Source organism: Erythranthe guttata, chromosome 12 (assembly GCF_056151865.1).
Source record: "Erythranthe guttata isolate IM_541 chromosome 12, IM_541, whole genome shotgun sequence".
Classification (NCBI taxonomy): Eukaryota; Viridiplantae; Streptophyta; class Magnoliopsida; order Lamiales; family Phrymaceae; genus Erythranthe; species Erythranthe guttata.
The window spans coordinates 7580475-7592017 of NC_142544.1; the positions used below are offsets into that span (position 1 = coordinate 7580475).

The window sequence follows — 11543 nt, forward strand, 5'->3', positions numbered from 1 at the left end:
TTAAATTTTATCTTTTAATTTAATATATAAATTTATTGAGGGCAATATTAACTTTCTCACTTCGTACTCTGACCTCGAATCACTTTATTTTCCCTCGTACTCTCAATTGCATTGATTTAACCGTGCACTTGTACAATTGTCATTGTAACATTCTCGATCAATTTTCACGATTTTGACCTTGAAGCTGTTAGCCAAGGACTGAAAATTATAGGATTGGTGAATTCTTTGTTCATGTTCTTTTATTTTCAGTCTCAATTCTAAAACTTTTTGCCTTCAGTTCCTCATTTGCACGTAAAAAGTGTTCAAGCATTTGCAGAAGCTCTTCCTTTTTCTTAAGTTCTAAGATCCTTTTGTTGATAATACAACCACAACCTCGAGCTCATTCACACAAAGGAGGATCAACCTATTTGAAAGAATCACAGTAATTCATTGGATAATTACAGGAGACTTGCAGGACGTTCATATTCTCTGTGAAAGCATATTGAACCTTAAAAAAACTTACCATAGCAATTGATTCTATTTTCATTAAAATTAGTGAATGAGTTCCCACTACTCCAACTTCTTCTCATGTTACTTGAGCCCATAATTAGTGGTGAACTATTTTCAGCCATACCTTTGTTGTGGAAGAAAACAACAAAAAATCGCGAAGAAGGCTGCTGGTTTTTTTCTAGGGAAAGTGGTTCGGAAATTTGATTGAAGAGGGGAATTGAAAAACGATGCAAACTATTTAAACCAGGTGAGTGCGTATTTCTTTAATTTTCAGACCTTGCCCAAAAGGAGGGGGTATGTCAAATTATTATCGAAATAGAGGAGGTTTGCACTAGTGTGTAATCCTCATGGTAGTTTGATGCAGAGGTGGCGGAGCCGGAATTGTGTGGGGCCAAGTTTTTCCGAACCGGAACGACGAGGGTAATTAAACTCACCGCTATGCCAAGGCATGCGATGGATTTCCTTCCCAGCCAGGAATCTCATCGCCCAATAAGTCGAGGATGGCGTTGATCTCCTCAGAAAGGTCATCGAGATTATGGCGGGCCGCATACATGCGGATACCCCGATCCATGAATCCCACGCCTATTGGGGCCGCGGCATTGGCAAAATGAGCAGACGAAGGATACCTGCTGCTCAGCCTCTCGCGATATCCTCGTAGGAAATCATGTCCGTCTATCGAGCACAAGTGGTCATACAAACTCCTAGCACGCTCTAGCGCGACAGTCCTCATGCATTCCGCCTCCACGACCTCCTGTTTTTGGCGAGAGATGGAGATCAACTGTTCATTTTCCGCATTCAGGCGGGCCACTTTGCTCTCAAGAGAGGACTTCATGGCATTATATTTCTCATGGGCCAGGCGAGCAACCTCCTCTTTTTCGTTCGTCAGCTCGCGGACCATGTCCTGAAGGCGAGTCACTTCGTTAGCCTTCTCGCTTGCTAGCCTCTTCATGAAGGCGAGCTCTTCAGCCTGACGGGTGGGATCAGTTGAGCCAAGACCGTGGGCAAGGAGGACGTTGATCTAGTAAGGAAAGCATGAAGGGAATGAAAAAAAAAATAACAATAAAAATTAAAAAGAGAGGGAAAACCAAATATGCGAGAGGCTGGACAAGTCTTACGTACCTGGGAGCAATGGAATAAAAGGCGAGAGTATTGCTGTTCATGAGACATTCTTTCATGAACCTGGGCATCCTCCACAAGCTTCACCTGGCTGAGGTGTTGGGATAGCTCAGTCAACGGTCGGGCGAAAGCGACGACAGGAAGCCTCTATCTTCTGCGCGGCACCTCTTGGACATTGTAGAGGTTTGCTCGCCGCTGGCATCTCGCTTAACGCGATCTACCTCAGTGTGCGCCAGTTCCAGCGAGCGAAATGAGTCGTGGGCCTCCTGATTGTCCGCATTTTCGCTGTCGAGATCAATAACAGGCTCCCAACGGACAGAGGGCGGCGGCGGGATTGGGGTCTCTCGCACGTCCTCAGGGCGATGGGTAGATCCGCCCGCTATGCTCGCAGCTCCGGTAGCAGGGGATGACTGGCGAGTAGAGGGGGCCTGGTAGATTCAGAGGGAGTGCGAGAGGATTGGGCGCGCTGCATGGCGAGAGCCGCCTTCATAGCATCTCGAATCATCTCGTCTGATACAGAATGCATGGCACAGTAACAATGGTCAATGGCGAGAGGGTAAAAAATAATACAAATGGTATAAAAATAATGAGACAAAATATGGAAATTAGTCTTAATAAATACCCAGCGGATGGGTGTCAGGCGAGGACATATCCCACAATCCAGTGCGGGCAAAGAGAGAGGGGGAAGCTACTATCTTTTCAACGTCCCACAATTGGGGGGGGGGGGGGAGTGCGAGCGGTCAAGCGCGAAAGTGTCTCTAAACAATCGGGAGACACCCCCACAGGGCGAGGGGTTGTCTCGACGTACGATGGATCAAAGTCCCAAGAGGTGGGCGAGCGAATGAATAAGAAACGCTTGGGCCAATTATGCACTTTGTTGGTCAAACCCTTAAACAGGCCTACGTTGGGGCGAGCTGTAAGATGGAAAAAGCCAGAAGGGGAGCGATTCACCTTGAAGGCGGAATGGAACAGCTCGCCAGTAGGCGCTATGGAGGCCTCGGCGCAAATAATGAAAAAGGCCGACATGAATTTAATAGAATTAGGAAGAAATTGATTGATGGGCACGTCATATTTGCGAGCCACATCCAAGAAAAAGGGGTGAACGGGCAACGACAAACCCGAGAGCAATTGGTCGATATGCCAGGTCATATAGCCAGAAGGAGGGCGAAGGGAATCTTGTGAGGGTGAAGGAAGAGCTAAATCATAGGAAACGTCTACCCCTTGCCGAACGAGTAGGTCGCCAATATCGTCGGAGGTCAAAATCGAGTGTTGGGGGTTGGTCAGAATGCAAAAGGAGGGTTCCCTCACTTTCGAAACCCTAATAACCCCCTTCCCCCCCGCCGGAGGGGGAGGTCGCATTGTCACCCCCTTTATGTTGCGGGAGAGAGAGGGCCTTACCTTTCCCATTCTGTGAGCGAGCAGAGAATATTTGACGTTCGTCCCATTTTTAGTATAAAAGGGGCAGTAGATACATGTATGAACACACGAGACATCTAAATCAATTACATATAAAAACATAATATCTTCTTCAGGAAGTTACTGACTTGGCCGTCGGAGTGCTAACTCCGGCCTAAGTCCGGTTCTTTCCTTTTTTGTAGGTTCATCAACGGGCCCCGGTCCAAGTTCAGGCCTACTTAACTCTCTAAATTAACCCACCCCGAATCCAGTCGGATCAAATGGCGCCATCTGTGGCAAACCGTTGAGCAAAGCTGTGGCAACATTTTACCCTGAAGCACTACTACCTATTTTTCATTACCCAGTATACATATAGTAATGACCTCATTTCCCAGCATAGTGAGGGACCTAGCTAGCCAGATGGAGTCCGAGGCGACCCCAGCCCCGTCGGAGCATCAGCCAGTCATCGGAGAGGCTTCCACCACAAGAGATGAGATACCTCAGGCCACCAGTATTGCGGGAGGAAGCCCTATGGTTGCCATGACCATGGAGAACCTTCAGACGCTCCTGGCGACCGCCGTGCAGGAGGGTTCCGTCCGAATTTTAAAGGAGCCCGACGCGGCATCGCCAAAGAGAAGAATGGGCGAAATGGCAGAGCGAGCAGGCGAGGTGCCCCGCCACGCAAAATCCGCGCTCAGAGCGTTAAGCCCTTTCGCTGCCGAGGTTCTGAAGGACGAGCTGCCGCACTCATTTCGACCTGTCACTTACGAATACCTTGGAACCACCGATCCTTTTGAGCATCTCTGTCGCTTCAACAACACTTCGGCGTTGCACCGGTTCACGGAGGGAGTAAAATGTCGAGTCTTCGCGAATACGCTGGCGGGGGCCGCCCAAACCTGGTTCAGCCAGCTACCGGCTGGCACGATTGGGGGTTTGGACCAGCTAAGCGCCTGTTTTATGGATCACTTTGCGAGCTCAAAGAAGCAGAAGAGGAGCACCTTGACTCTGTTTGCTGTCAGGCAAAGGGAGGGAGAATATTTACGAAGCTTTATCAAGCGTTTCATCTCTGCCACCTTGGAGGTACCAATCATCTCGGAGGAAGTATTAATCAGCGCTCTCGCTCAAGGACTGCGGGCTGGCGATTTCTTCACCTCGCTCTCAAAAAAGCCCCCCATCTCTTTCAATGCTTTGCTGAAAAAAGCCGAGCGGTATATGAACGCCGAGGAGGCAGTGCATAATAAATTTGGCCAAACCAAAGGCAGTCACGAGACGAAAAGGGAAAAGAAGGAGGATAGAGTGTACAAGCCAGCTCAACTCGCGAGAAGAGATGTGCCGAACGAGAGAAGGGTAGGACCTCGTTTTGACAGTTACGCGACACTAGTCGCACCACTAGGAGAGGTATTGGTGGCCATAGAAAATAACCCAAAGTTAAAGTGGCCTCACACGTATGCAGAAGTACCGAAGAGAAGCCCCACTTTGGGAAGTTTATGCCGTTTCCATAATGATTATGGCCACACCACCAATGAATGCCAGCACCTTCGTGACGAGATCGAGAGGCTCATACGCGAAAAAAATCTACCAGAGTTTGTGAAAGAAGGGAATCAGCGCCCGCAACAAGCCCTCGCTCGGCGTGCGGGCGAGCCTCGCAAGCGTGAGCCAGGAAGGGAGAAGCAGAATGAAAGGAAGGACCAAGTAGCGCAGGGCAACTTCATCAGCATGATTCTGGGAGGACCCTCGGGGGGAGATTCCAACAGGGCCCGGCGAGCGCACCTAAGGCAGTTGCGAGAGACCGAGGAGTTGTTCGGAGAAACAGAGGAGGCTGATCGGGCAAGTCGGGCGCACCTCCGACGCTTGTGCGAGATGGAGGCTCAGCTAGAGGAGGTGCAAAGAGTCTCCCACGTTCCACCCATTGTTTTCGGTCCGCTGGACGAAGAGGGAGTCAGGCAGCCCCATTCCGATGCACTTGTGATTACTGCCATGGTAGCAAATTTCGACATCGCGAGAATACTGGTGGACACTGGCAGTTCCGCCGACATTATATACTACGACTGTTTCAAGAAAATGAATATGAATTTCGAATTGAAATACGTGGAGACAAACTTGGTCGGATTCTCCGGAGAGTCGGTACGATCAGTCGGAGAGTTATGCCTACCCATTTCTCTTGGGATGGAGCCAGTGCGAGCAACTCGATCCGTAAGATTTCTGGTCCTAGATACGCCTTCCACCTACAACATCATATTGGGGCGTCCTTCCATGAACTCATTTCAGGCGGTTGTCTCAACATACCATATGAAGCTGAAATTCCCCGTGCTGGATCAGATTGGAGAGGTTCGAGGAGATCAGGAGACCTCGAGGAAGTGGTATTATGATGCATTAAGGAGAATAGGAAACATAGATGCCATTCGCACTGTCGACCAGAGCAGCCACCGGGGGAAGGAGGACCGAATGCCGGATATAGATCCAGCAAAGGAAAAGGCCCATGTACAGCCGATGGAAGAGCTGATGATAATCCAGCTCTGCGAGAAGGATGCCTCTCGCACCACCCGCATAGGAGGTGGATTAGACATGGAAATAGCTCGATAGTTGACAGAATTTCTGAGGCAAAATCAGGATGTGTTCACATTCTCTCCAACGGATCTGGGGAGTATCAGCGAAGAGCTCGTGGTACATAAACTGAACATTAAACAAAATGCAAAGCCAGTAAAGCAAAAGCGTCGACATTTCAGGGCAGAGAAAGATAAGATTATACAAGAAGAAGTACAAAAGTTGTTGGCAGCGGGGCAAATCCGAGAAATTCGTTTTCCTACATGGTTGTCCAATGCGGTGCTAGTCAAGAAAGGCGAGGGCAAGTGGCGAATGTGCTTTGACTTTAGGGATCTCAACAAAGCATGTCCAAAGGATTACTTCCCTCTGCCACGAATCGACCGACTTGTGGACTCAACCGCTGGTTGCGAGATGCTAAGTATGATGGACGCCTCGCAAGGGTACTATCAGATTCCATTATGCCAGGACGACCAGCCCAAGGTGAGCTTCATCACCTCCACCGGAACCTATTGCTACACGGTAATGCCTTTTGGGCAGAAAAACGCGGGAGCCGCATACTAGAGGCTAGTAGACAAAATGTTCTGGGGCCAACTCGGGAGGAACATGGAGATATACGTGGATGATATGTTAGTGAAAAGCCAAAAGGCGAGCATTCATTTAGAGGATTTGAAGGAAACATTCTGCACGCTCCGACGCTACGACATGAAACTTAACCCCACTAAGTGTGCTTTCGGGGTAAAGACGGGAAAATTCCTGGGTTACATGGTGACTGAGAGAGGAGTGGAAGTGAATCCGGAGAAGGTGCAGGCGGTTTTAGACATGGAGTCACCACGTAATATTAAGGAGGTTCAGATGTTGGCAGGAAGAATAACAGCTCTGAGTAGATTCATATCTAAAGCAGGAGAGGCTAGTCACCCTTTCTTCAAAATACTGAGAAAGGGAACTCAATTTGAGTGGACGGAAGAATCAGGGAAGGCTTTCGAGCAGCTCAAAAGCCTTCTCGCTCGTCTCCCGCTGTTACCAAAGCCGGCGCCATGGGAAAAACTTTATGTATATCTAGCAGTGGGCGAGTTCGCGGTCAGCTCGGTCTTGGCCCGAGAGGAGGAGGAAGTGCAAAGCCCAATATATTATGCGAGCAAGCTCTTGCGAGGGGCTGAGCTGAGGTACTCCGAGATAGAAAAGATGGGCCTGGCGCTGGTGACGACAGCGCGGAAGCTAAGACCGTATTTCCTTTCACACGCAATAGTGGTCCGGACTAACCACCCTATGAAGACAGTGATGGGAAAGATGGATGTTTCGGGAAGGATGGTTAAATGGGCGGTAGAGATGGGGCAGTTTGATATCAGCTACGAACCGCGAATCGCCATAAAAGGACAAGCTCTTGCGGATTTCCTGCAGGAAACAACAAGACCAGAAGAGCAAGGGATATGGAGGGTGTTCGTTGATGGTTCGGCGAATACATCCGGAAGCGGAGTAGGCGTGGTGCTAGCAAAGGCGGGCGAGGAATTGGAATACGCGATCAAGTTGCCTTTCAGAGCTTCAAATAATGAAGCGGAGTATGAAGCCGTTATACATGGGATGAAGCTGGCATCTTCGGCCGGGGGCAGAAAGTTAAGCATATTTTCGGATTCACAGCTAGTAGTACAACAAGTAAAAGGCGAATTCGAGATAAAAAATGAACGGATGATGGCTTATTGCGAGACAGTCCGATCGATGATGAACGCGTTCGAATTCTGCGAGCTAGCTCAAATACCCCGAGAGGAGAACCACCATGCCAATTTTCTAGCAAAAATAGGAAGCATGGCGGTAGGATACGCGTCAAGAAAAATACAGTTGCTAATAGGAGAGCCGTGCCGCGTGGGCGAGGAGCGAGTTTCAACAGTGACAAGCGGGGCAGATTGGCGCGCGGAGATAAGAGCGTGTCTGCAAGGAAAAGTGCTAGCAAGTGGCCGCGCGCAGAAGATCTTGGAACAACGAGCAAGCAATTTCTGCATAAGCGGGGACATACTTTATAAAGAGGATACACTAGGCTGCATCTAAGATGCCTATCTCTGGAGAAAGGCCGCTACGTGCTACGCGAGGTACACCAAGGATGCTGCGGGGATCATGCAGGAGGTAGAGCGTTGGTCTCGCGGGTGTTAAGGGCAGGATATTTTTGGCCCACCTTGAGAAAGGACGCGGGACAATTTGTCAAGACATGTGATAAATTCCAGAGGCATGGCCCGCTGATTCACACGCAAGGAGAGGATATGACGATAATAACTTCCCCTTGTCCCTTTGCACAATGGGGGATAGATATCGTGGGCCCCATGCCGCTAGCCAAGGGGCAGAGAAAATTCTTAATAGTTACTGTAGATTACTTCTCTAAATGGGTGGAAGCGGTAGCGGTGGCCAGAATAACAGACACAGAGGTCATGAAATTCATATGGCAAAATATCTGCTGTCGATATGGGTTGCCTAGAGATCCCATTTCAGATAATGAAATGCAATTTAATTCGGCCAAGATACAAAAATGGTGTGCAGGTCTGGGTATCAAGCATAGGTTTGCAGCCGTGGCTCACCCGCAGGCGAACGGGCAAGTCGAGGTGATTAATCGAGTATTGCTGGAAGGAATTAAGAAGCGTCTAGAGGGGGCAAAAGGAAATTGGGTTGAGGAGTTGCACGCGATACTATGGGGATATCGAACGTCGCCAAAAGAGTCGACCGGAGAAAGTCCGTTCTCGTTAGTATACAGATCGGAAGCTGTCATACCAGTAGAAGTGGGATTGCCGTCGAGTAGAATTATGAATTTTCAAGAAACAGCTAATAGCATGCGCTTGCGCGAGGAGTTGGACTTGGTGATGGAAAAGCAGCAGAGCGCGCGAGGGAGAATGGAGCTCAGCAAAGCCAAAATTAAGGCAGCTTATGACAAGAAAGTGAGGCAGGGAGTTTTTCAAGTGGTGGACTTGGTCTTGAAACAGGCGGATGCACTCAAGGCAGTAGGAAAGCTAATGGAGAAACGGGAGGACCAATACAGGGTAGTAGCGGTGCTCGTAGGAGGAGCTTACAGGTTGGAAGATATGGAGGGAGCAAGGCTAGCTCGCGCGTGGAACGTGTGCCATTTGAAAAAATACTATCTATAATATGATGTATTATAATATTTTGTATTTTAGGAATAGGCCATCGTTTTTGCTTGTTTATCCCGCCTAGCTGCGGGATGAACCATGTTTTCTAAGTAAGCAAAAGCAGTAATATGAAGCGGCCTCTTTTGGAAATCTGTCTTGAAAAACTCTATGACCTATTAGGTACATATAAATTAAAAATGCGACCAGGAATCGATCGAGAAGTTTGAAACGAAAATAGAGCCATTCCTAAAGACAAAATACGAACAAAAAGATTGTAATTGAGTGAGAAGTTTGAAACGAAAATAGAGCCATTTTTTGAGAAAATACGAACAAAAAGATTGTAATTGAGCGAGATTCCGCTAGAGAGAGCACGAATCGAAAGTTGAACTATTTACAATACGAAAGATGCGGGCAGAATTTGCATCGAGCGAGGTTTCGCTAGAAAAATCACGAAACGAAAGTCGAACTATTTACAATACGAAAGATGCGGACAAAATTTGCATCGAGCGAGGTTTCGCTAGAAAAATCACGAAACGAAAGTCGAACTATTTACAATACGAAAGATGCGGGCAGAATTTGCATCGAGCGAGGTTTCGCTAGAAAATCACGAAATGAAAGTCGAACTATTTACAATACGAACGATGCGGGCAGAATTTGCATCGAGCGAGGTTTCGCTAGAAAAATCACGAAACAAAAGTTGAACTATTTACAATACGAAAGATGCGGGAAGAATTTGCATCGAGCGAGGTTTCGCTAGAAATACCACGAAACGAAAGTTGAATTATTTGCAATACGAAAGATGCGGGCAGAATTTGCATCGAGCGAGGTTTCGCTAGAAAAATCACGATACGAAAGTCGAACTATTTACAATACGAAATATGCGGGCAGAATTTGCATCGAGCGAGGTTTCGCTAGAAAAATCCGAAACAAAAGTTGAATTGTTTAAAATACGAAAGATGCGAGCTGAAGTCGAAATCAAGCGAGATTTGCTAGAAGAAACATGACAGAAAGTTGAAATATTTTTTACGAAAACGCGAAAGAGGCTAACAGAAATTTCACGTGAATAAACAGGCTACACAAAGCAAAGAGGGATTCTTGCTCGCAGTTCTAGTCCGCAGCACATGATCCGCGAATGAGCGAGAATGATGAAATGTGAAGAAAGCATACAAAAACTTAAAAGCAAGTAGTATAAAAGTAGAACGTGACAAAAGTTAAACTCATTATCCCGACAGATAATAAAAGTAACCAAATAAAATTAACATTGTTCAAGACAAGACGAATTGTTCGAAATAAATGAAATGGTTACAAAACAAAAGTAAAGGGAGAAAACATAAGAGCCTCAGGAAGGAGGAATATCGGGAAGGGTAGAGGCGGAACAAGTAGGGTCCAGGCGAGCCGTATTAGAGAGAGCTTGTGCGGCATACTTGTTCAGTTCTACGAGCATCCCCTCGAGCACGCCAGCCCACCAAGCGTGATCCACAGGTTCAGCAGGATTTCCTTCCCAGCCAGGAATCTCATCGCCCCATAAGTCGAGGATGGCGTTGATCTCCTCAGATGGGTCATCGAGATTATGGCGGGCCGCATACATGCGGATACCCCGATCCATGAATCCCACGCCTATTGGGGCCGCGGCATTGGCAAAATGAGCAGACGAAGGATACCTGCTGCTCAGCCTCTCGCGATATCCTCGTAGGAAATCATGTCCGTCTATCGAGCACAAGTGGTCATACAAACTCCTAGCACGCTCTAGCGCGACAGTCCTCATGCATTCCGCCTCCACGACCTCCTGTTTTTGGCGAGAGATGGAGATCAACTGTTCATTTTCCGCATTCAGGCGGGCCACTTTGCTCTCAAGAGAGGACTTCATGGCATTATATTTCTCATGGGCCAGGCGAGCAACCTCCTCTTTTTCGTTCGTCAGCTCGCGGACCATGTCCTGAAGGCGAGTCACTTCGTTAGCCTTCTCGCTTGCTAGCCTCTTCATGAAGGCGAGCTCTTCAGCCTGACGGGTGGGATCAGTTGAGCCAAGACCGTGGGCAAGGAGGACGTTGATCTAGTAAGGAAAGCATGAAGGGAATGAAAAAAAAAATAACAATAAAAATTAAAAAGAGAGGGAAAACCAAATATGCGAGAGGCTGGACAAGTCTTACGTACCTGGGAGCAATGGAATAAAAGGCGAGAGTATTGCTGTTCATGAGACATTCTTTCATGAACCTGGGCATCCTCCACAAGCTTCACCTGGCTGAGGTGTTGGGATAGCTCAGTCAGGCTACGATCGGGCGAAAGCGACGACAGGAAGCCTCTATCTACTGCGCGGTACCTATTGGACATTGTAGAGATTTGCTCGCCGTTGGCATCTCGCTTAGCGCGACCTACCTCAGTGTGCGCCAGTTCCAGCGAGTGAAAGGAGTCGTGGGCCTCCTGATTGTCCGCATTTTTGCTGCCGAGATCAATAACGGGCTCCCAGCGGACAGAGGCCGGTGGCGGGATTGGGTCTCTCGCACGTCCTCAGGGCGAGGGGTAGATCCGCCCGCCGTGCTCGCAGCTCCGGTAGCAGGGGATGGCTGGCGAGTAGAGGGGGCCTGACTGGTAGATTCAGAGGGAGTGCGAGAGGATTGGGCGCGCTGCGTGGCGAGAGCCGCCTTCATAGCATCTCGAATCATCTCGTCTGATACACAATGCATGGCACAGTAACAATGGTCAATGGCGAGAGGGTAACAAATAATACAAATGGTATAAAAATAATGAGACAAAATATGGAAATTAGCCTAATAAATACCCAGCGGACGGGTGTCAGGCGAGGACATATCCCACAATCCAGCGCGGGCAAAGAAAGAGGGGGAAGCTACTATCTTTTCAACGTCCCACAATGGGGGGGGAGTGCGAGCGGTCATG

General features: G+C 48.3%; 1 protein-coding gene across 1 annotated transcript; it reads left to right on the top strand.

The window, feature by feature from the left end:
* The first annotated feature begins 3378 nt into the window (after positions 1–3378).
* Positions 3379–6105, top strand: LOC148766360 (uncharacterized). Its single transcript, XM_088827255.1, has 2 exons — positions 3379–5481; positions 5611–6105. The coding sequence occupies exons 1-2, from the start codon at positions 3379–3381 to the stop codon at positions 6103–6105; spliced, it is 2598 nt and encodes an 865-aa protein (XP_088683381.1).
* Positions 6106–11543: the final 5438 nt, after the last annotated feature.

Coding starts and splice junctions, on each gene's coding strand:
- LOC148766360 (XM_088827255.1), top strand. CDS start 3,379: ATGACCTCATTTCCCAGCATAGTGAGGGACCTAGCTAGCCAGATGGAG. Junction 5,482..5,610: donor CAGCAAAGGAAAAGGCCCAT/GTACAGCCGATG, acceptor AGGCAAAATCAG/GATGTGTTCACATTCTCTCC.